We start from the raw sequence: 25,687 nt of genomic DNA, 5'->3' as shown, positions 1-25,687 counted from the left end.
ATACCATTTAAAAAGTTTTTGATTAGACAACTCTAGGTGCCTATTGGCACAGAGCATTGCTGCTCCAGCGTTTGCATGCTCTGTGTCCCAAATTAAAGAGATGTTATTAAACATTGTACTACTGAATTATTACTTAAACTTCCTATTACAGGAAACCATAAAGATGTAGTACATGAAAAGATCAAAAGCTAGACTGAAAAACCCTGCAATTATCCAAGAGGCTTATCCTCACCCAAGGAAGCATTTTTATTAGTGTTTTCTCAGCCCTAACTAAAGAATCCCCTGTTCTTACTGTAGTATATAAATGTTCCGTGAACTGACAACACTAGAGGCAGAAAAAGGGCACTATGTAATCTTGGACCAACCTGCAGACATTTTTCCATATGAAAATACAAACTGAATGTCATGTTTTGGCCGTGGAAGTGAAAACTTAACAAGCAAGGCTTAGTTTTCATATGAAACTGTTGATAGGAGATGCCTGTTGCAGACATTTCAGCATAAAATGCACAACAGTTAGTACTCCTTTTAATTAAATGACTTTCTGAGAAGTACACTAAACTGGAAAATATAGATTGGGTGTGAAAGAAAGACATTATTGCATGGCTCTGGGTATCCTAAATGTTGCTGAACAATGTTTATCAAATGCTTTCAGTAGCATTGATAGAAAGCGTCATATCTCACTCCTAATGTCCATTAATTGGTATCAACACAAGAACTATTCAAAGACAGAATATGCAGACACTGGACAAATAATAGATTTGCAATAAATAAATCAACTCTCTGCATTATTAAATGACAATAAAATGCACATTTAACATGCAGACTGACATATGGTATATGAAAAAAAGTGCAGAGCCAAGACATTAATGATCCTGTTGGAAGCTGAGCACAGTTTTGAATACATTTGCTGTTAAAGCACATAGAAATTCATACATGAAACAGAAAAGTAATAATCTATCTGCTATTAATGGAAGCATTTCTTATATTTGTATTTTGACAATATAGCAAGACTTTTATGAAAGTATATAGATTGTAGCAAAACACCTGGGCTGAATTTCATTAAATTAGTTCTTGGATATTAGTCCAAAATAAATATTAAGCATTTACATAAAGTATATTTAATGCTCTGTGAACACAGCTTTAAACAGCTCCCTACTTGTGCAGCTTTCTTATCCCTAAGCTATACAGTAGGTGGTTCATCTATGATGGAAGAACATGATCATTTGTCCAACAAGGACATATTTGTACATCTGTGCACTCCCTTTCAGGAGCAGCACAGAGCTAGAATTCATCTCACTCCTGGACTTACTTCCAGTAAATGAAAGGGTTGAGTAACCAACACGCTGGCTAGACTTCCCTCCCTTCCTGTTCCCTGAGAGCCAGGTCTTTGCCCAGTCCACCCTTCCTTCCTGTCTTAAAAGTGAAATGACAGAAAGATTAAAAAAAAACCACCACCACACCAGACTATATTGACCTTTTGTCCCTACTAAAGGCACACACTGTAAATTTAGCAGAGAAAGTATGGCTTGAGGAGACTTAACAGGAATCACTTTGACTTTTTGTTGTGTAGTTGGGATTTAGAGAACAGCGCTGATATATATGTGATCAAGCATGCAGGAAGACTTGATGAAACAACTTTTCAGGCTTCTTGTGGACAGACTTCTCAGCAGAGCCTGTTGTGATTGAATGAAGGGAATGTCTTCAAATTAAAAGAGGGTAGATTTAGACTAGGTATAAGGAAGACATTTTTTGTGATGAGGGTAGTAAAACACTGGAACAGGTTGCCCAGAGAGGATGTAGATGCCCAGTACTTGGAAATATTCAAGGTCAGGTTGAACAGGGCTCTGAGCAACCTGATATACTTAAAGATGTCCCTGCTTAACTGCAGGGGGAGTGGACCAGATGACTTCTAAAGGTCCCTTCCAACCCAAACCATTCTGTGATTCTGTTCTAGTTTTTTTTCACTGCATCTCATAATTAACAACCATTGTTCTACCAGCTTCAGAAAAACAACAGAGAAGCAACTGAAATGCCTATGTGATGTGAGCTGGCAGTAAAGAGTTTGCACCAACACTAGGTGATTCATGTCTTCTAAGTATTTATCTGAAGTCTTATGCTTGAAGGCTTTGAGAGAATTGAGCCTAGGGTACTTACACAGCAGTTTGTTTCATATTTCAGGTAATAAATATATTGGAAACACTGGATTGAAAACTTTACCGAAATATTACTTTTAAAGACAGTTTAATTTTTACAGAAGCAGTTACTACAGCTTTCTAATGCTCCATATTTCATTTTAAGCCATAATAGCTGAACAATTATATTTTGTCCTCAAAGTGTCTCATTAACTTTAGGCCACAGCATTATTGAAAACTAAATTCTGAGGCTTTAAAAAAGGTAAAATGAATCAGAGTTATTGATCTGAATTAACTGTCATCCACAAAAGTTCTGATGTAAGGCTTTAGTAACATTTGTAAAGTATATGAGAGGTGCTCAGTCTCTCAGTTTTGCTCACCTTAGACGCAGAGCTCACACAGCTTGGTCTTATATGAGACATTAACCACTATTATTATTCCACAAGCACTGAAACATACTGGTTTAAACTTGAGCAGGTGAATAAAACTGGCAGAGATAATGACTTAGTGTGCTTGACATGAAGTACATACTTCAAGGGGACCTGAATCAGCATCTATAAATATCTGAGGGGTGGGTGTCAAGATGAAGGTGCCAGTCTCTTTTTGGTGGTGCCCAGTGATAGATGAAGTTACAACAAGTACAACCTAGAACACAGGAGGTTCCCCCTCAACACAAGGAGACACTTCTTTACAGTGAGGGTGACAGAGCACTAGAACAGGCTGCCCAGAGAGGTTGTGGTGTCTCCATCTCTGGACACTTTCAAAACCTGCCTGGATGTGTTCCTGTGCGGCCTGCCATAGGTGATCCTGCTTTGACAGGGGGTTTGGACTCGATATGTGGAGGTCCCTTCCAACCCCTAACATTCTGTGATGCTGTGCTGCTTCTACTATTCAGCACTGCGCAGGATCAAGCTCTGCATGATCTTGAGGTGGTTGCAAATCCTATTTATTGCTGTTTTAATCAGTTGTACACAAATGCTATAGCTGTAAGCATTCAGTTGCAATACATATATAATCCTCTTGTATAATAATCATTACTTTTTTCACCCTAGCTTTTGATCTCCTAGTATTTTGCAACTTTATGGCTTCCTGTAATAGGAAGTTTCAGTCATAGTTCAGTAGTAACATGTTCAGTAACATTTCTGTAATTGGCAACACGATTTATACTCAGTGAGCAGTAATCCTCTTTTCCAGTATGCCACTAGAGCTGTTTAATCAGGAGCTTTTAAGGACTGGTTTTAAACTTCTTGGGGTTTTTTTTGCTTATTTCTGCACATAAAGACATGGGAAGCCATAAATGTTTTCCTATAGATAAAAGAGAAGTCCAAGTTATCAGGTGCTTAAGCCTAATCGTAAGATGGATCCATCTGCATATTCAGTTGCTTAAGATTATTGCAGTGCTTGTGAGGTTTCTCAATTTCTGAGTTTCAGGAGAGGTAACCAGCAGTTAATATAACTCATGAAGGCAGTACCTCTGGTTCATCACTTTTTCTTTCCTTATAATGTGCTAAAACTCAAATCAACATTGTGTAATTAAAAAAAACTACCCCCCTTGAAGAACTAGATAGTTTTCAGGTATGTAATAAGATGTGATACAGAATTTTAATGCATTTTACTATCATCTGTGGAAAGACACTATCAACATGCAGCCCATTATTGTGTTTTTGCTTATGGTTCAACAGGAAATGCAGAATATTAAGTCACTGTTTGCACCGTGGGGCTCAAACAAGAAAGAACTTGCCTAACCATTGAATTCATGTTTTGTCTTTAAGGAGAAGGGGAAACTTGAGCACCTGTTGATTTATTGTGTTTTCCCCATAGGTAATAAATTCCATGAGCTCACTTTCAGAATATTGTCTACCCTCTATCCTGCGCACTTTGTTTGATTGGTACAAAAGACAAAATGGCATAGAAGATGAATCTCATGAGTACAGACCAAGAACAAGCACTAAGTCCAAAAGGTATCATTTTGAATATGTCTACATACATTATTTTCAGATTCTAAGGTAAAATGTATTACCTTTCACCCATCAGCTTTTGTGATGTTTCAGTGATGTTCCAGTTGTTTGCTGTGGCAATGCCAGATTGCTCACACTGCTCGTCGCTGGCATTGCCACAGTTTGCTAGTTGTTGTCATCTTCTTCTGCTTGTTTCTGGAACTTTTTTCTCAGCTCTGGATGAATGGAGTAATTGTGTCTTTAAAATTGTGCTCCTGATAGTCCAAACCCTGTTTCTTACTGCTGTTTTGGATGCTGTAATGTCATTTAAATTGTGGTTTGTCTAAACCATGTCTGTCTTCCTTACTCATGTGAGCAGGCAATAATTCTGTGACACTTGGATGTATGTTTTTTTAATACAGCACTCTGCTTAATCATAGAAATTTCACATACACCTATTCTGAATTAAAAAAAGGGAATAAAAGGGCAACATTGATTTAGCTCTTAAACAAACAAAAATAAAGGGCCTGAAACTTATTTTGATCTCATAATATCACAAGCGATAAGGCAACAGGTTGTTCCTCATTTATGTTGTGGTCTGGTGGATTGGTACAGGTATATTCTTCAAGCTTTCAGGGTTTTTTTCACACTTTGACACTACATTTACATACATTAATGAAGCAGCAGCAGAACCAACACTGGCAGACCTGGTGTTTGGAAATGCACAGGCAATTAGGCAGTAGTTACTGGAATGAAGGGATAGAATTTAGTTTCAGATTTCAAGGTAGGCATGAAGCTGAATTGGAATCTTCTGACTTTTTGTTCTAGTGGAAGTAGATGTGAAGGCTTGATTCAACAATTAGATGTCTGCTTTTGTGTGAGATAAATCCTTTCCTTGAAGTGCCTCCACCTCTTGACTTTAGATACCAGATCACTTGCTCATAAATAGTTATCTTCACAAACTCCACTCAAATTCTGTCAAGTGATAGTGTTACAGAAAGACATAACCATTCCTTTCTCCAGTTAATGTGAAACCAAGAAAACCAAAACAATTAATTTATTTCATTGCCAATCAAGCAGAACTCTTCAATGTATGTTTTATAATAAGCAGAGGTACAACTGAAATCACTGAAGCTCTTAATGTTTATAATAATTGTGTTGAATTTATTAAAACAAAAATTCACTAAACTCAGTTGTCACTGCTTCGAATGGACTGCAGAACTGTCCCTTTAACATTGAATTTGACCAAAAATACTGTGTATTTTGTGTTATCCTTTCAGTACACTTTGAATTTGTAAGCAGGTGATCCAATGACTGGTTTTTGTATTTGTATTGCAAGCTACTCATCTCATTCATTTATTCCTCTGTGGTGTTCTGCGTAAGGAATGTGTCTGAACATCAGACAAGTGATGCCCAAGTTGAAGAAATAACACTGGAACACATTTAGGAAGAGAATGTAGTTTGGTTATGAATTTATCAGTACTTTTAAGGCACTTTTCAAAATCTGTCACAAGTGTAAATATGAATTTGATAGCACAAAATAATTTATTGTGTTTGCCTCCAAAGTGTGTTTGAGATCTGCTATCAGCAAGGAAACAGAAATGAAACACAGGTTGGAATAAGTTTCCCTTAGTTTTGTCTTGATCTTAAACTGAAAAAAACCCAACCAATGAGGATAAGGAGAGTGACATTTAAACCTGTGAAAGAAGGTGAAACTAACTAGTTAGATTTGGCTTTGAAATTATAAGCAGGTGATCCAATGACTGGGTTTTGTATTTGTATTTTTGTATTTGTATTGCAAGCTACTCATCTCATACATTTATTCCTCTGTGGTGTTCTGCGTAAGGAATGTGTCTGAACATTAGACAAGTGATGCCCAAGTTGAAGAAATAACACTGGAACACATTTAGGAAGAGAATGTAGTTTGGTTATGAATTTATCAGTACTTTTAAGGCACTTTTCAAAATCTGTCACAAGTGTAAATATGAATTTGATAGCACAAAGTAATTTATTGTGTTTGCCTCCAAAGTGTGTTTGAGACCTGCTATCAGCAAGGAAACAGAAATGAAACACAGGTTGGAATAAGTTTTCCTTAGTTTTGTCTTGATCTTAAACTGAAAAAAAACAACCAATGAGGAAAAGGAGAGTGACATTTAAACCTGTGAAAGAAGGTGAAACTAACTAGTTAGATTTGGTCTACTTACCTCAGATTTTAAGAACATATCAGTGCATGACTTTCTGAAATGCTAGGGTGCAATGTAAAATGTAGAACAGACTCCCCCGTTACAGGTTGGACTGGATGATCTTTGCTATCTGTAAGTGAAGAAGTTGTATAATATGACACATCTGCTAAACACTATGTTTCCTGGTTTGATTTTGCAGTGATGAACAGCAGAGAGACTATTTAATGGAGAGAAGAGATCTGGCTATTGATTTTATTTTTTCATTAGTATTAATAGAAGTTTTGAAACAGGTATGGAGTTCTTAAATTATCTGTTAACTAATAAATGATGGAAATTATCAATAGAACTGAACTATAGGATACTTATTTCTATCTTTGATAGTCTGATAAAAACATAATCCTGCATGCTTGTTCACTGCTGTCTCTCTTGCACCTCTAGGGTGCATGTTATTCTGTGTTCATACAGCCTTTACTTTGCCAAGTCTTTGGAGATGCAGTATTTCTCTTCAGTACTAAATAAACTTTAAATGGCTGTCTCATTTCGGCTGTTTTGTTGATCTGATGCTATTTCAGCTAATACTGTATTTCTGTCTAGAAGATACCCATGAGTAATGCTAGCAACTAAAGTATGCAACTTGAAGTGTAATATATGTGTACTCGTTATGTTTTATTTTGTGTTTTCAGATTCCACTTCATCCTGTTATAGACGGTTTGGTACATGATGTTATTAACCTGGCTTTCAAGCACTTTAAGTACAAAGAAGGGTAAGGCTTTTTGATACACAGGTTTTATTAATTCTTTTGTAGTTTTGTGTTAGCAGTGGTTTAAGCAGTATGATTTCTCAACCAATAATTCTTTCTTGTCTCTTGCTAGGTACCTTGGTCCTAACACTGGAAATATGCACATCGTTGCGGATTTGTATGCAGAAGTAATAGGTGTTCTAGCTCAAGCAAAGTAAGCAAAATTGAATATCATACTTCCCCCATAAATCTGAGACATCTTGCTTGTTTAGCATATGAATATTCTGATTTTCTCACTTTGTTAAGAGATAGTGCCGCAGTTTTCATTTCATTTGCCCTCTATTCATCCAGGTATTCTCGAGCATTAGGGCTCTAGGGAATCACAGGCTTTCTGCATCTAGTCCAGTGATGCTGAATGAATTCAACTGTGGCAGCATTATTTTTCTTATCTCAGCAGTGACGTCTGTGGAAAGCCCAGAGGGCTGAAGAGATCTATTTTAATTATTGTTTTGTTTTTCTATGTACTGTTTTTTCTTTAGCTGGGCAAGCCTAAAAATGGCTCTCCTCCAACATATTAAGATTTTTAAGTCCCTCAGAAGTTAGTTCAGAACTGAATGCAACTACTTCTGAATACTGTACTTCTTAGAGGAGATGACATAAAACACTTTGAGGATCAGGTCTTAAATTTTGCATCTGCAAGCAGAGAAATTCAGAAGCTTCCATACCCAATATAACATCATAAACTTACACCACAAATTATGCAGAGGGTGAAATTTAGTGCTGCAACACAGTGATCTTTGTCTGCTGACAGCTTGGTGCTGCTGAGAGTGAGTCTGTTCTACAAAACCAGTCAACTTAGCTTGATGTAACTAAATGAGTTTGAGTTCCTGGAAATCATACAAATTTCAACAGATTTCAGCTAAAACCTTACCTGAGCTTCTAAATTGTCTGGGTCAGAGGCAAGAAAGAGATCCAAAGCTTCAAGTTGACTGTCAAAAATTAAGCACACCTATTCTCCATAAGTGCTGCTTTTCTCTGATTCTGAGGGGCATTGCTACAGCCCTTAAAGGGCTTCTTCCTGCCAACCTGTTTCTTTTGTTATTGCCTCTGATAGAGAGGTGAAAGTTTGTTATATGCTATATATGCCCAGGAAAATTGCATTCTTTTCATGAATTTTCTCTCAAAAAGGATAGGAGGTTCTGTTGGATGATCTTCCTGTATATTGTTTTTATGGGTAGTGTGCCTCATAAGACATCTGGATTTGTAGAGGAGATCACAAATGATCACAGACCCACCCCAAGTTGTTGCTTAATTGTTACTACAGTAGCTATTATTAAAAAAACTGAAGGAAGGGACAGCCTACTGGAACATTTTAATCATGAAAGCATTTTCTTTTGGAAAAAGTTGCATGTACTTGGGAAAAAAAGTCATCTTTCATCTTGGATTTTTTAAAACCATATGAGAGGGTTATTCTAATGATATTGTTAGCTCTTATGTAAAGAGGCACTTGTAAAATTCGAAAGATGTGCTTATCTATAGGAACTCAGATCAAGCTATATGCTTCATTTTCTGAGTTTATCAGAAATTAAAGAAAACCAAACCAAAAAAACCCCATTATTCACATTCTGACTGGCATGGTATGCTATAACCACAGTTGTTTCTTCTTTAGGTTTCCCCCATTTATATACCTTACAATACATTTCAAATATTAACGTGTGCTTTTTGTGTAACTAACCAATGTGAATTCGTAGATTTCCTGCTGTAAAGAAGAAATTTATGGCAGAGTTAAAAGAGTTACGGCATAAAGAGCAAAGCCCATATGTAGTTCAAAGCATTATCAGCCTTATAATGGGAATGAAATTCTTTCGCATTAAGATGTATCCTGTGGAGGACTTTGAAGCTTCTCTTCAGTTTATGCAGGTAAAATTCTTAAGTACGTAACTGTGGTTCTCAGACCTTTCAGAATGGGCTTCCCTTCATCCTTCCTCTAATACTCCAGTAGATTTTCCATGTGTTATTCACACCTAAATGTGTATGCACCTATTTTTGCGTGTTCTGAACCTCAGTGTTCCAGTCTCTAGTCTCCAGTGTGTATTATTCCATTCCAACTCATCAGCCATATACCCCTAGTCCCTACATCTCACCCACCAACAAAGAGCTGTGGTTCTGTAGACCCCAGGCTTTCTACCATGCCATCCCACACCCTTTCTATGCCCTATGTCTTTGACTAGTTATGTCTCCCTAGCTGCTCACTGCCTCCAAAGTGAATAATCAGCCATTTACACAGTTGACAGAGAGGAGAGGAACTTCTGATGGAGAAAAGCACAGAGGAAGAGACGAAGAACTGAGACAAAAGCTGTGTGGAATTTCCCTTGGATCTGTCTTCTGCTTCCACCATGCCTTCATCCCCCTTTATCCATTCTGTATCCACCTGGTTGGAGACCCACTAGTGCAGAGAACAGTTTGACTATTGTCAGTGCTTTAAATTGATAAATGATGTGATTTCATAAAGGAAAAGAAAATACTTTCTGTTTACACACTTTAAAAGTCCACCCTTTTGTTGGTAATGTACAATGGGTTCTGTTCTGATCAGCAGGTTATTTAGCTTAACCTTTTTATTCTCCTGCTTTTTGTCACTCATGACTACGTGCTTTGTAGCACAGCAGTGTTGGGATACAGTGTCACTGTTATTAAAATCATTGATAAAGGTTCTGTATAGTAGTACGCAATGTCTGTCTCTCTGCCTTCCTTGACTGCTATATCTGAGCATAAAATTTGGGTTTTTCATATACTACAATGCATCCTAAGATGCACTGTGTATTTAGGAAAAACAGGTTTGCTCAGTTTGGTGAAATACAGTTTTATTCTTTGGGCAGTTTGTCTTAGTTTTAGTATCTACGTGCAGCTCTTCAGCTACAAGTTCTGTCATACCTGCTCTGCTTTAGGAACAATCTCTGTGTGATCTTCCACCATGGAGTACAAAGGAAGCTCAGGAAGGCTACTGCGCTTGCATAGAGGTTTCAGTTGTGTGGCAGAGATGGCTGGAGCATCTTGATCCATGTGATATAGAATCCTGATTAGACCATAATTTTTCCTGGCTGGAAAGTGTGAACTTGTTTGCATACACTGGCAGGAAAGAGTTCAGTGGGGCACCCTCCTTGTAAGTCAGTGGCTGTTTGGGCTTTGGACCCAGAGGTGAAGAATTAACTGGAGCAACATAATTTGTCATCCTCAGAGAAGCTGTTCAGAAGCACACAAGTGGGTGGATGCTTATGTCCCCTCCCTTGCTTCCTGAGCAACACAGCTGTGTGGGCAGTAGTTCACTGCATGTTTGGGACAAAAGTACATTTTTGCTTTCTCTCTCAATTCCCAGTTGCAGGCTGGAAATTGTGGTGGTTTGCGCCGCAACTCTCTTCCCTCACATAACACAGTTCTCTGTTGACCCTTCATCTGCAATGGATCCTAGCAGTGACATTTATCCCCAAATGTTTACAGTAAGATTGTTGCTTGCCTTGGGTATCTTACCAGAAAGCATTGTGTGAATTGGTCCATATGGGCTTCTACTATGGCTCCTGAAGGTTACACAGAGAAGGAATGAGGTCAGCCCCTGAGTCCAATGCCCTTTCCATCCCCAAACACCCCTGGACACAGCTGGAATCAGTGGAGAGTTTGTGAATAATTGCACTTAGAGTAACAGATCCTTGATCTTGACTTGTGTCCTGCTTTGTGCCTGCTGAAAAATACAGGATTTGCAAGATAAAAATAGTCACTGACACTTGATGTGCATTCAGCTAACACTTTCAGGTCTTTATTCTAGCTGATAACACAATTTATGTTTCTTATTTTGTTTTGTTTTAGGAATGTGCACATTATTTCCTTGAAGTTAAAGACAAAGATATCAAGCATGCACTGGCAGGACTGTTTGTTGAAATTCTTGTCCCTGTAGCTGCTGTGAGTTTATTTTTCAGGTTGTTTGCATAATTTCTTTAAATTAACTAAAACACCTTGTGAAATAGTGCTTTATTAACGTGACATTTTCTTTCAGGCTGTTAAAAATGAAGTGAATGTCCCCTGTCTGAGGAACTTTGTTGAAAGCCTGTATGATACAACACTTGAACTTTCCTCACGAAAGAAGCACTCACTGGTTAGTAACGCTGAGAAGCAGAGGCTAAAATTGTTTGTCAGAAATATCTCTGAGCAGGACTCTGGGGAAATTGCAAAACTCCTTTCTACATTCAGCTTTATAACCAATACATTTCTATTGTAAGGAAAGTTACCATGTTAGCAGGAAGTGACCACCTTTGTTTTATTTTATTCAGAATATGATCTAAATCAGTCTGAATCAAGCAGATGTTTTCTGGTTCTGTGATTATTAAATGGCTACGTTTTTTCATACTTGTTATGTGTAAACATTAGGAGAGAAGAAATAACAGAGTTCACTTCTTGTCAAGCGAGAACAAATGAGGCATGTGGGAACAACTCTTTCACGGGGCTTAAACAATACATTGTAGGACCAAAAAAATGTATAACACATGCCCTTTCAAATCCGTGACTTGGCTACTGTGCAGCTCCCCATTTCATTTTTCTCCTGTGAGATGAACAGTGGCACTGCAGTGTATTTTTGGAAGCATGAGTTGATCTGAATTAAATGAGGATCTGAGTCAGTTTGATGCTGGCCGCCTTAAGCAGTCTGTCTCTCCAACTGGGTCAGCGCATGTCAGCAATGTGACGTTAGCTAATCCGTTTTGAAGTCTTGGACCTTATAAGTAAAGAAAGTTGTCATTTGTCCTCCCTCATTCTATGGGAAAGTCAGAAAGACTTCCCTGTTCCCAGTGCTCTTGGAAAATGCTGTTTGCTAAGACTGCTGAATCTGCTGGGAGGACTGCAGAGTGTACTTGAGCTCTCTGCCCAGTTTTATCAGTCCCAGGGGAGAGTCAGAGCATCCCTGGGGCACAGTCCTGTTAAAGTTTGAATTAGTGGGAGACTTGGGATGGATTTCTGATTTCATTCTGATTGTGTTTGTGTGGTTCTATATAATTCATCAGAGTAGATAAAACATTGTTTAAACTGCAGCAGGGTAAGAGCTTTGCCATACAGTTTTTACACTAAATAGAGCTTCCCCAAACTAGTGGCTGTACTTGCCAAAGTCAATACTATGTGCTTGAGAAAGGATTGCACAGCTGGGGCTTTGCATTTGATTGCTTGTCTACACATACCACACTGGAGGCTACGTAGTTAAAAGTGACAAAATAGAATGGATTCTTGTGAGGGTGTGATTAGAAATACAAACTTTTTGAGGAGGAGGAGGACGAGGGGAAAGGCAAACAGTTGACAGAAATAACTGCAGTGCATATTGCTAGGCTTGCAGGAAGAAAGCACTCTTTAGAGTTTGAAGGGGATCTTCCTTTCCAAGATCAGTGTTTTGTGAGTTGGTGCACTCACAAAACACAGGTAGGATAGGAGCATTCATCTTACCTGTTTCTGCCTAAAAAGTATTTCACATAAGCTAGTCCTTGAGGTTCTTTTGTTAGTGAGTGGAAAGAATTAGGAAACCCCAGGAGATGGTATTTCCCCTCCTATGGCTTTTCTTAGGATGAGTTGTGACACTCTTGGGACGCTACTAAACTCCTCTGTGACCCTGTCAAGTAGTAAACTATTATAGTCATAATGTTAATATTGTAAGAAAGTTTTCCATGAGAAGACTTCAGTTCTCCTCTCCCATATGTATTTTGGACATGAATAAAATAAAAATGAGTGTACTTTTGACATTTCCTCAAGAAACTAGGTGTAACCCAGCTATAGACAATTTATGTTACATATTACAGGAATAGAAGTTGGGATTTATGGTGTATTTATACCCTGAGCTGTGACTGAAGTTAGAATTTTAGAGTTAATTTTGCAAATTATTGGTCTTTAAGATAAAGTTAACTCATTTTTAACTAATAAGTCCTTACATGATATATTAACAGAAACAGAAAAGCCTTGAGGAAATAGCAAAGTCAGTTTCAAAATAAATAGGTGCATTTTAGCCTTTTTTGTGTGTGTGTTGACAAAGAGAACAGGTTCCAGTATTTGAACTTCTGTGTTCTGCCTTGCTTGTTGTTATCTTTCATTTCTCAAGATGCAACTGCCAGCAGATCCAGGCACTGTCTGTGTTTTAGCACAGTTCTTTAGGGTGTTTGACACATCTCTCAGTAAATGTTGTGACTGCAGACTTTGAAGAGTAATAGGCATCTGAGCATTCACAAATCCAAACAATCTCTGTTTGTCCTGTTGTTATTATAATAAAGTTTAGTTATTTCCATGCATTTCTCAGGTAAATGACAGAACTTAGCCTTATGTGCCTGTAAAATTGTGGCCTGTCTTCAGATATAGAATACTGTTATAAAGTGACATTTGGTTGCCCATTGGAATGGGCTGCCCAGGGAGGTGGTGGAGCCGCTGTCATTGGAGGTGTTCAGGAGGAGACTTCATAGGGTGCTTGGTTGCATGGCTTGGTTGATTAGGTGGGTTGGATTAGTTGATGGGTTGGATGCGATGATCTTGAAGGTCTCTTCCAACCTGGTCTATTCTATTCTATTCTATTCTATTCTATTCTATTCTATTTGGTTGTTTTTATTTCATCCAAAAAACATATCTGTAACAGCATCAAAGTTCTTTTTAAATGGTACTAAACATGTTATGTTGTCTAATATGTATTGCACAAAATGGAGGAGTTAAGAGTTCAAAGTTCACAGCAGCTCTATTAAGTTACTTTTATGTTGTGTGGGCATGCAAACAACGCTCTATTGACATGCATTTCCTGTTTAGGCTTTGTACCCATTGGTAACGTGCCTGCTTTGTGTCAGTCAGAAGCAGTTCTTTTTAAACAGATGGCATATTTTCCTCAACAACTGCTTATCCAATCTCAAGGTTAGTATCCTCTTGTTTTACTATTATACTAAAACTTCAGTATGTACTATTGATCTGTTGGAAATCCATTTTAGGTAATGCACAGGATGATTCGTATTAACAGATCCCATACATAATTTTATTTCTAATCTTTAATTGTGCAGACTTTTTCAGTAACAAAATGTTTTCTTGTGCCTAGTTTGAATTTCTTCTCTTTCTCAAAGCAAGCTTGAGTCAAACAGCAATGAAACAGGCAAGGTTGTTGAGTGGCATACCAAAACTCACCCAATATCAACTTACTTTTTCTCACAAGGCCATTCTCAAACAAAATATTTGTTATCATTTTATCAGAATGGAATTATGTCTTGGTTTAGAGCCAGACAAATCCTCTATTGCCCCGAGTGGGACAAAAGAATGATGCTCACACAAATGATTGGAAAGTGATGGGAAGTTCAAATGGAAAAGCAACTGGTGTTTTACAGAGACTACAAAGCATAGTGGCAAAGATATACCAAAGCATACAGAGTTCCATACACAACATCTAAATGCACCCCAACACTTCCCTTCTCCCCACCTGAGGGTCTACCCAAAACCCCCCAGGGCTCTTTCTTCACACACACACACCCCCACCCCACCCCCCCCCACCCCCCCACCCCCCGCTAGGCTAGTCTCAGGCTGGCCAGGTCTGAGACTGCCCTCCTACCATCACCACCATTCTCCTCCTGGCATTAGACCTAGACAGGTCTAAGAGGCATTGAGATACTCCTCCGCCATTACCTGATAGGGAGCATCTCCCACGGGAGCAGAGAGGGAAGAAAGAGGAAGAGAATGATTTTGCAGACAAATGTATAGGGCACAGGATTTATGGGTATGAAATACACTATTTCCTGTGTCCACCTTACTGGGTTGGACACTCAGGACACCAGAGGTGTAACTTACATAGCAGTAACAGGGGGCACCCAGCCTAAGCTGCCACAAATTAGTTGCAGGACACTGATTCCATTACCTGTTTCACTCTCCTGAGCTGCATTAAAGAAACCTAAACTATTCTATTTCCTTCATGTTTGTTAGATCTTTGAAGTTTAACACTAACTGTGCATTGCAACCTGTTGTAGTTCCTGGCCAGCAGATACTGTTCATGCTTCTTGTGCAATAGCTCATGTCCATTCCATTCTTAAAGTGGATCCCTATGAAAGTCCTATGCCTACTTGAAAAGGCCAGTTTAAGAACAGTTAACTCAAATGAAGGGACTCTGAGCTGCTACTTGGTGAACCAGTGGTTAAGAAACTTGTGCAACCAGCATAGACAGAACACGCAAACAGCTCAGAGGCAAAGTATCTCTGCTTCTAAAAGTTGAATTCCCAAGGTTGATAATAGGATATATATATATATATATATATATCTCACCCTTTCTTGATGTTGCTTTCTTGCTGTACTTCATCATAATGAAACAATTTGTATTGATTCTCTTCATATGACAACCTGATCTAGTTAAAGACGTCCTTGCTGACTTCAGGGGATTTGGACAAGATGACTTTCAAAGGTCCCTTCCAACCTGATGCATTCTATGATTCTATGATCCTACTGTTAGAATAGCTCTTCAGAATGTTCACAGTCTGTCTGAAGATCGCTTTCCACTTGTATGGGAATTACTTACTTGTCCTGAAGATGTGTTCAAACTTTAATTGCAAAGAGATTCATCAAGTGAACATTGTTTCTTTTTTATTGGGTTTTATGAGGTTATACAAGCTTTAGAAAAGGTGGCTACTTCTATAAGATCTGTGAGGAGCCAGCTGGGAATATAAACCTTTCTCAAAAGAAGAGAGACAAATTGTGGATATTGTCTACCTAGACTTTCAAAAAGCCTTTGATGCTGTTTCCCACAGAATTCTCTTTGACAAACTGGCTGCTTGTGGCTTGGATGAGCACACACTCTGCTGGATAAAGCAATGGCTGGGCAAATGGGCCCAAAGAGGGGTGGTCAATGGAGTTAAATCCAGCTGGCAGCCAGTCACAAGTGGTGTTCCCCAGGGCTCAGTGTTGGGGCCACTTCTGTTTAATATCTTTATTGATGACCTTGATGAAGACATAGAGTGTGTCATCAGTAAGTTTGCAGATGACACCAGGTTAGGTGGGAGTGTTGATCTTCATGACAGTAGGAAGGCTTTACAGAAGGACTTGGATAGATTGGATCAATGGGCCAATGTTAACAGGATGATCTTCAACAAGGTCAAATGCCAGGTCCTGCGCTTGGGTCACAACGACCCCAAGCAATGCTACAGGCTTGGGGAAGTGTGGCTGGAAAGCTGACTGGAAGAAAGGGACCTGGGGGTCCTAATCAACAAGCACCTGAACCTGAGCAAGCAGTGTGCTCAGGTGGCCAATGGCATCCTGGCTTGGATTAGAACTGCTGTGTCCAGCAGGACTAGGGAGGTGATTGTCCCCCTTGTACTCAGCTCTGGTGAGGCCACACCTCAAGTATTGTGTCCAGTTTTGGGCACTTCAGTACAAGAGAGATGTGGAGCTGCTGGAGTGAGTGCAGAGGGGGGCAATGAAGCTGGTGAAGGGCCTGGACAATAAATCAGGCAACTGAAGGAGCTGGCGATAGTTAGTTTGAAAAAGAGGAGGCTGAGGGGAGACCTCATCGCTCTCTACAGCTACCTGAAGGGACATTGTAGAGAGGCTGGTGCTGGTCTCTTCTCCCAGGTAATTAGTGATAGAACAAGAGAGAATGGCCTCAAGCTGTGACTGGGTAGGTTTAGACTGGACATTTGGAAAAAAAATTTCACAGCAAGAGTGGTCAGGCATTGGAATGTGCTGCCCGGGGAGGTTACCATCCCTGGATGTGTTTAAGGGTTGTTTGGATGTGGTGGTTGGGGATATGGTTTAGGGGTGAACCTTGTAGAGTAGGGTTATCGTTTGGACTTGGTGATCCTGAGGGTCTTTTCCAAACTGAATGTTTACAGTTGCTCCTACCTTATCAGTTGAAAATCAAATGAAGCTGGAATTCAACTTGCCACCTATAATTCATTGTCATATTCATAGGACTTGTAAATTAGTCTGGTGGCACATTTCACCTTTGGTTTGGGGGAAAGGTAAGGTTACTGAATGCATGACTAAATGTGGCTTGCCACTCCTCAGTACAGAGGAAGAGATGCCCCAACTGTAGAAACAATCATATCACCAGTTAGAAGTGACATCTGAAAGCCTAAACCAAATGCACACAGCTGGTCCAAGAGCTAGATCAACATGAAAGAGAAATCCTTCTGTTCAGCCAGACAGTTGTGCACTCCAGGACAGTATGTGGGACTCCACAATCTTGTGTGTACTCTCATGAACCACATAATGGATCAGGTTTCTCAAGAGACTCCACATCCCATAGAATACAATCTCCTTTGCCAAACCATTAAGGTCAAGCATAGGCTGGGAAAACTAAGAAGTTTATATTGTAGTTGTATTTCTAATTTTAGTATAAACTGATGAATCTCTGATCTTACAGAAACAAAATTTTCCTTTGAATTAATAAAGGAAACTGGAAATCAAGGACCTGGAAATAGTTGACTCCAGCCAAATTCTGGCCAAAGGGCATATCATACTGTTGAAAGCAGTGTAAAAGTTAATAAGTATCTTGGTATTGAAATGGAACATTTATCATTAACTAAATGTTGTTTGTAAAACAAAAGCACTCGAGGCAGGAATTCTATATAGGAGAGAGTCCAAGTACCATATTTTATTTAGAGGCAATTGTTTTTTTAATGGGAGCAATAGTTCCTTGTCTCCAAACCACGCAACACAAGGAGAAAGCTCCAGTACAATTTGTGCCCAAAGTACAGAACTTCTGTACAAAGAATGGGTCAAACAAGGCCTATCTGAGGAATGAATTCATGAGTAACAGCACAGTATCCCTTTGGTTGCCATGAGACAGACATAACACCTTATTACTGGAAAACAGAAATGGCAGAATTAAAGAAAGTGGACCTCCCTCCTGGCAGTCCAGGTACTTCTCTGCCAATCACACAAGAAGAAGTGGAGGTGTTGAAAAAGAAATTTCTGAAAGAGAGACAACAGAAATGCTCAAAATACTGAAGAGGCTCAATTGGTGGACATCTCACTTTTCCCAAGGGAGAAACACTGTGTGCTTCCAACGTGCCGGGCACCCAACCACCATGCACTTGCACAGATCTTGCCCATGGACATACCCGTGATTTCCTTGGATTTCTCAGGCTTTCTACTATCTTCATCTCAATCCTGCTTCAGCTGTACAGCTTGCTGGTTTTGATGGAAAACTAGTCCAATATTTTCAGGAAGCTCTAATGATAATGGTTTCAGCACTTTTCTCCTCCATCTCAGTTCAACTGCAAGAGCAGTTGAGAAATCTCATCACTGGAATGTTTGGACTTTTGCTTATAGGGATGACTTCATTCTCTGTCACACAAGATCTTGTTACCTTAATTTGGTTGGCCACAGTGTCCACTGTTTTCATGCAGGTTTTAGGGTAAGAATAAACTTTGATAAATGTGCTCCATCACCTGGTGAAGAAATCAAATTTTTAGGACTGAAATTTACAAGGACTGACATGATGATATCAAATGAAAAATGGATTGCAAGTGAGCAGCTTATTAAACACATTGCAACAAATGCTTCAGGTTTTAAATCCTGCAAAGATTAATAGACCATGTAAACTTTGGCATTCCTTTTACTATTTATTCTAATCATGTGCTACAACCAGTGTATGCTTCTACAGTTGGGGGGGAAGGGGGGAAGAGATAAAAACATGTTTTCTGCTTCATATAAAGCTTTATTGTATTAAGATGTGTTGTCAAGGAGCTATATGGAAAGTGCAACCTAAGGACATTGTTCCTATTTCTAAGCTTGTGACAGATGCCACATTGAAAGTTGGAGCCATATCCTGTATCACTGCTAGGTTGTCTTCCTTCCATTTTGCAGGACCTAGACCCATGCACATTCAAGAATTACTGATGGCATTTGTTGCAGTGTCTTTGATAAAACTGTGGTTTTGATCTGTGACTCAGCATTTGCCTGCAGACAAAAATGGCATGGAGATTTGTTCTGTGGGCCAGACAAAACTTATGTCAGGTTGAAATGTACTGGATTCCTTTAAAGTTTAACCCAGCAGATAGCCCAACACATGGGAGGCCATCAGAGTGGTGTGCATACACTGGTACCCTCATCAGCCCTTAGGACTGCCACAGAAACACTAAACTGCATATGACCAAAGAGTCCCAAAGATAATCTTGTACTAGTTCAGAAGTTTCCAAAAATAAATAGCAATCCAGACAGATAATCCATTTTAGCCCTGATGATCCTGGGTGACATGATAATTAGCCCAGTTTTAGCACCCACAGATTTTTGTCCTTTCAGTTTTGAATATGTGCAGTACATTTATTTATCTGGTGTGTTCTTCCTGTCAGATCTTCACCATAGATCAACATCTTTTGAACTGACAAAATCCACTAAAGATTAGGTTTTCTTTTCAAATTCAGGTGGTTTTCAAATAGAGATTTTAAATTGTAATGTGTATCTAATTTAACTAAGTTGCTGTTTGAGTTTTTCAACAACTTAAGTAATACCAGGAGAGACAGGTCAGATGCATAAGCACCCTGCAGCTGCAGGAATGGGGTACTGGGCAGCTGTCTTTTTGTAGTGTCATCATGAAAACTCTCAACCTTAACGTCCATGAAGTGCAGAACTTTCTTTCTAATGTGTGCTTGAAGTTTATTGTTATGTTATATATTCCTCTAGAATAAGGACCCCAAAATGGCTCGAGTTGCACTGGAATCTCTGTACAGACTACTGTGGGTTTACATGATCAGAATTAAATGTGAAAGCAACACAGCTACCCAAAGGTAACATGCTGTATTTGTAATGATAATTAGGTCTTGTAGAGTGGATGTTGCGGGTGAAGAGGTTTTATAGTTGTTCTGAATTCCTTTGAACCTGTGCCTATTATGAAGTAAAAATCTCAATTGCACACAACAAAATGCTCCCTTTGTGGCACTGTCAGTTATTCTCCTACCTGTTTCTGTATAAACCTGTTTCTGCTTTTGTTGTTCTGCTTTTCACTCTTTGCCTGGTTAAAGTTAGGCATATTTTTGTAGTGGCATGTCATTGACTGGCTTATTGTTACTTGTAATGTAGTAATGCAAATAATCACCTTGAATTTGTAGCAAAGGGTCAGAACAAGATACTCTGATGCATTTTCATTTCAAAGGAAATACATTCTAGTCTCTCTAAATGGAGTAGGATTTCCAGTTTATATTTCATGGTAAGTGAAGTCTGGAAATGTCTAATGCCTTTTTTTTCCCCCCTTCTTTTGCAGTCGCCTCATTACTATCGTCACAACACTTTTCCCAAAAGGTTCCCGTGGTGTTGTGCCAAGAGACATGCCTCTAAACATCTTTGTGAAGATAATACAGTTTATTGCACAGGTATGGGAGAACCACGCATATGTCTTTCCAAATAATGAATAATAAGTGAACTTCCATTGTCAGAATGTTTTGCAACTCTCTTGTCAGTGTTTGTCATCTAGGCAATAATAAAATTACAGCTGGCCAGACTTCATTTGAACAACAGGTTTTGATTAACTTTATTCCATTGAAGATGGATAAAACCATTTTCACTTCATCTCAAATGCACTTTTTGTCAATTATTGGAATTGCCAGCAATCTGAAAATGCATTTGTTGACAGGCTCTGACTGTATGTCAGGTTCAGAATGATAGGTCGTATTTGTCCTGATACTGAACCATTCATACTTTATAAGACAATAAGTTACACTGCTTCTAAAGCAGTAAGCCAGAGGAAAACAGAGTTGAGCATGTAATTGACACATTTAGCTTTCATTATTTCACATGGGAATTGCTAAAATAAACTAACCTTCAGTGCTGGAAGTTTCATCTCTTTTATTATATAAATTCAGAAAACATTCCCATTAAGCAAAGTACTTAGCACATACTTAAAGTCTCTGAATGGAATGAATTAAACAGATGCTAAAAATCTTCCTTGAACTGTGCCATCTGTGAACAAGCTACTTTTATGTAAAATACTATGTTAGTGCCATAATTGCCACAATTTAAATGAAATAATTAAAAGCTTTGTGTTTAAAATTTATCATTTTCCATTTAAATGCCATAAATTTTTGAATTTGTCAACATACAGTTGTGTTGAAAGCTTAGATCTGATGATATATTCTGCACACTTCTGAAAATCTCTTCTTCTGTCCTTTTACATAAATCTTTATTAAACCAGATTTCATCATCCTGTTGCCTTAAAGAAAAGTGATCAGCCTAACGATTTAAACTGTTTTTACTATTTTTAGGAACGTTTAGATTTTGCAATGAAAGAAATTATCTTTGACTTCCTTTGTGTTGGAAAACCAGCAAAAGCTTTCAGTCTCAACCCTGAGGTATGATGTGCATCTGCCTTGTGGTTTTTTGTTGTTCTTGGTGGTGGTTTCTGTTTGTTTGTTTGTTTTGTTTGAGTTAAAATACATTGTGTTGTGCTGCATATGTCCAGAGAAGGGCAATGAGGCTGGGGAGGGGTCTGGAGCACAGCCCCGTGAGGAGAGGCTGAGGGAGCTGGGGTTGCTTAGCCTGGAGAAGAGGAGGCTCAGGGGAGACCTTCTTGCTCTCTCCAGCTCCCTGAAGGGAGGTTGTAGCCAGGTGGGGGTTGGTCTCGTCTCCCAGTCAAGCAGCCCCAGAACAAGAGGACACAGTCTCAAGCTGTGCCAGGGAAAGTTCAGGCTGGAGGTGAGGAGAAAGTTCTTCCCAAAATTGGCCATCGGGATGTGCTGCCCAGGGAGGTGGTGGAGTCCGTGTCCCTGGAGGTGTTCAAAAATGACACTTGGAGCCATGGTTGAGTTGATCAGGTGGTGTTGGGTGACAGGTTGGACTTGATGATCTTTGAGGTCTTTTCCAACCTTATTGATTCTGTGATTCTGTGATATCCTTTCTGGTTACATTCTAAGCGTGCTGTTGCCTTTATTCAGCTTTCAGGCCAAATCTTTAAGGTGATTTATTGGTAAAATACATCTGGGAACGCTGATCTGTGAAATGCCACATTTTTAATGCTTATTTCATGTTTCCTTAGTGAAAAGTGGAGTAGCACAAACGTAGAAAACAAAAAGATAAATAAAACTATTGACCACAGTATATACAAGTAAATACACAAATAATATACAAATAATTTTTCTATAACAATTTCAATGTTTTTCAAAACAGTTTTACCAAAACAGTGTGTGATGTGAGAAGAATTGAAGATGCCATAAAAAGAAAAAACTCCTAATAAAGTTTTACCATTCTGACCCAGAAAGGTGGGGAGATTCAGGCTGGATGTCAGGAGGAAGTTCTTCCCCATGAGAGTGGTGAAGCCCTGGAATGGGTTGTCCAGGGAGGTGGTTGGGGTGCCGTCCCTGGAGGTGTTTAAGACCAGGCTGGACGAGGCTCTGGCCAGCCTGATGTAGTGTGGGGTGTCCCTGCCCATGGCAGGGGTTTGGAACTAGATGATCCTTGTGGTCCCTTCCAACCCTGACTGACACTACTATGAAAGCTCCACTAGCACTAATGTCACGAGTCAGCTTTGTAGTGCTTTGCCTGGTGAAAACAAATCAGAAATTTGAAAAACATTTTAAAAGTCATAAAAAAATTCTCTCAGAAATAATCATTCTGAAGACATTTTCATTTGAAAACTAAGTATAGAATGAAAATAAATTTTAAAAAAATTAATTTCTGATCATCTCTTAACATATATCTATATTAATTTTCCAGTAACATGTTAAAACATGGTCAGGGAGGTGGTGGAGTCACCATCCCTGGAGGTGTTCAGGAGGAGATTGGACGTGGCACTTGGTGCCATGATCTAGTCATGAGGTCTGTGGTGACAGGTTGGACTCGATGATCTTTGAGGTCTCTTCCAACCTTGGTGGTACTGTGATACTGTAAAATAGAATGAGTTACAAAAAATGGTATTTGATACAAAAATAAAAAATTGGAAAAGTAGATGAAGCATTTCACTGTCAAAAGCAGCGGAAGTGAAAGGCAAGCTTTACTTTGAGCACAGCTATCACCTTTCTTCTACAGAATAAAGCAAAATTAAATAGAATTCTTAGTCAGGCAGTCTCTACCACATTCTGCATCAGTCACCTGCGGTATTGACTGAGGATGGTCCTGCAAAGGATGTTTTAGAATAGAATAAAACTTTTATTAGAATAGAATAAACCAAACCAGGTTGGAAGAGACCTTCAAGATCATCGTGTCCAACCCATCAACCCACCCAAACAGCTAACCCATGGCACCAAGCACCCCATCAAGTCTCCTTCTGAACACCTTCAATGACGGCGACTCCACCACCTCCCCGGGCAACCCATTCCATAGCGCAATCACTCTTTCTGTATAGAACTTCTTCCTAACATCCAACCTGAACCTCCCCTGGCGCAGCCTGAGACTGTGTCCTCTTGTTCTGGTACTGGGTGCCTGGGAGCAGAGACCATCATCAGCCTGTCTACAACCTCCCTTCAGGTAGTTGTAGAGAGTGATAAGGTCACCCCTGAGTCTCCTCTTCTCCAGGCTAAGCAGCCTCAGCTCCCTCAGTTTTGTGTTAGCATTGCATGAAACCAGGCTTACAGAGAAGGGACATTGTCCGTATCTTCTTGATGAATTCAATATCTGAAATTTTACTGGGTTTCAATAGCAATGCAAGTCCCAAACTAATGAAACAACAGGGCTACCTTAATGTTTGTAGACTTTTGTTTTAAAGAAAAATTATACATAATCTGTGTGCTACTGACAGTCTCCCAGAGACGCATTTATCACAGTACCTTGGTGATACTGTGATACTGTGGTAAATGCATCTCTGGGAGACTGTCAATAGCACAGCCTCTGAGTTTTTAGAACATGTTCCTAGGAAATTTAAAATATTCTTCTCTTCTACTCATTGCAATGCCATGACTGCATTTTTCCCTCTGATGAATTCCCAGAAGGCACTCAGGTCACTTAGCCTTGTCTTCCTGATGTTTTTACATTACAATTCCATTGCTGAGCACCATTTCAGACTTTTCATTCAAGCCTGGGGCCTTTTGGGATGGTTATTGACCTTTTTTCATAATGGATCACTTAGGACATTTATGTTTAACTGAAAGTCCAGTTAAGATGCATTACTAAACTCCAGGTCATATCTGTGTGTTTTATCCTGAAGATAAAAGTATTATGTGCTAATGAAAATACTTAGAAATAAAGTTTTGAGAGGGGGGCATGCATTACTGCTTATAATGCAGATATGAGTTCACCGTACAAAAAAAAAGTGCTGCCAAGGGCATACTCAGAATTTCAAAGTGATTGAAGAATATGAGTAGTATGTGATTATTTGATTATTATATTCATCTTCTGAATTTTACAGAGAATGAATATTGGTCTGAGAGCTTTTTTGGTAATTGCTGATAGCTTGCAGCAAAAAGATGGTGAACCTCCAATGCCAGTGACTGGAGCTGTCCTTCCTTCTGGAAACACTCTCAGAGTGAAGAAAACGTATTTGAGCAAAACTCTCACGGAGGAGGAAGCTAAAATGATAGGTCAGTAAGAGAACAGGAAAATTAGAATGAATGTGAAAAAGTTTTCACTAACTAAGCAGAATAATTTACTGTGGATAAGTATTACATTGTTTTCTTCATTGGAAGCATTTACTTTATTGTCTGTACTAATGAAATGTTTGGTTTAATCTGGCAGTTACTGCTTCTTTTTACTGCTTCTAATTATTTCAGGAAAGGTCCTTGGTCATGTTCTCCCCTAACACCTTGTGCTCTTGTTTTAGTACACAGATAGTTAAGAATTAGCTTCTTTTCATGTAGTTGTCTTTATTCATGGCTATTCATCTCCTTTGAGATCCTCATTTTAATCCTCATTTTAATTGCAGCATCTAGCATCAAGTGAGACTCTCAAAATGGCAAAAGCTTTTAAATGTAAAATAAAGTGGAAGTGCCTAAGTTAACAGCACTGTTACATTGGCCTTCCTTTGTAGTCATTGCAGAGAAATAATCCTGTGCTGTGGAAGAACAATTTATGAATCATGCCCTGGAAGTGGCTGGTTTTGCTGACAAAAAAATAAGTTACTTTAGCACTTCATTCAGTCCCTAAAATTGCAAAGCCTACATATTCTGCGCCAGTGAAGAAGATCTGTATTGTTCTGTTACTAGACTGTTGTAGCAATATCAAGAAAATAAGCAGTATGAGACCCACTGCTGTTGCCTCCTACAACAGGCATAGCATTTAGCGCTGTCACTGATTCAGTTTGTTACTCCTCATGCATTTGCTAATAAATGTTTGCACTATTGAGTCCTTGTATTTTATTAGCATTTTTCATGGCTTATGATACAGCATTGTAGTTTCCAGTTATAACACAGAAGATTAAGCTAGGTAATTCCTACATTTTCTCTTGCTTTCTACTCTGCTGTTGAATTTTTGATCATACCAGATTTGAAAACTGATGGTGTTTTGAAATTTCAAATTTGCATTGTTCAGTGTTAATATAAAAATGTTCATTAAGAAAATTAACATCTTAGCCTTTGATGCATGTAGAAAAAGAGTTAATTCAGGTTTTATTTTTAAAGTGTTCTATGTCCATCAGCTGCCAGAAAGCTGTATGTCTAATACTTTTTTTCCCCATAAAATGTCATACCATTAGTTTCTATATCAAATAAGTTTTTAGGGCACCTCATTCAGGTTCCCTCTTTCTATTTAAATGTGGTTTTTAAACCTTGCTACTGAATCAGAGCTTTTGTTTCTGCCATGAAAAGT

General features: G+C 38.9%; 1 protein-coding gene across 6 annotated transcripts in view; it reads left to right on the top strand.

The window, feature by feature from the left end:
- The window catches only part of FRY (FRY microtubule binding protein), a 257,340-nt gene that overhangs the window by 131,269 nt on the left and 100,384 nt on the right, over positions 1 to 25,687 (top strand). For all 6 annotated transcript variants that reach the window (XM_068143156.1, XM_068143114.1, XM_068143147.1 and 3 more), the window contains 12 exons: positions 3,954 to 4,093; positions 6,452 to 6,542; positions 6,936 to 7,015; positions 7,125 to 7,205; positions 8,743 to 8,911; positions 10,850 to 10,942; positions 11,037 to 11,135; positions 13,802 to 13,903; positions 19,646 to 19,749; positions 20,223 to 20,331; positions 21,220 to 21,306; positions 24,294 to 24,465. In XM_068143156.1, coding sequence (XP_067999257.1) covers positions 3,954 to 4,093; positions 6,452 to 6,542; positions 6,936 to 7,015; positions 7,125 to 7,205; positions 8,743 to 8,911; positions 10,850 to 10,942; positions 11,037 to 11,135; positions 13,802 to 13,903; positions 19,646 to 19,749; positions 20,223 to 20,331; positions 21,220 to 21,306; positions 24,294 to 24,465 — 1,327 coding nt within the window. The remainder of the gene's footprint in view (positions 1 to 3,953; positions 4,094 to 6,451; positions 6,543 to 6,935; positions 7,016 to 7,124; positions 7,206 to 8,742; positions 8,912 to 10,849; positions 10,943 to 11,036; positions 11,136 to 13,801; positions 13,904 to 19,645; positions 19,750 to 20,222; positions 20,332 to 21,219; positions 21,307 to 24,293; positions 24,466 to 25,687) is intronic.

This window comes from Melanerpes formicivorus, unplaced genomic scaffold (assembly GCF_026170545.1).
Source record: "Melanerpes formicivorus ecotype bairdi unplaced genomic scaffold, bMelFor1.0.p_v2 SCAF_1, whole genome shotgun sequence".
Lineage (NCBI taxonomy): Eukaryota > Metazoa > Chordata > Aves > Piciformes > Picidae > Melanerpes > Melanerpes formicivorus.
The sequence above is the reverse complement of the archived record's forward strand: the minus strand, read 5'-3'. Positions and strand labels throughout refer to the sequence as shown.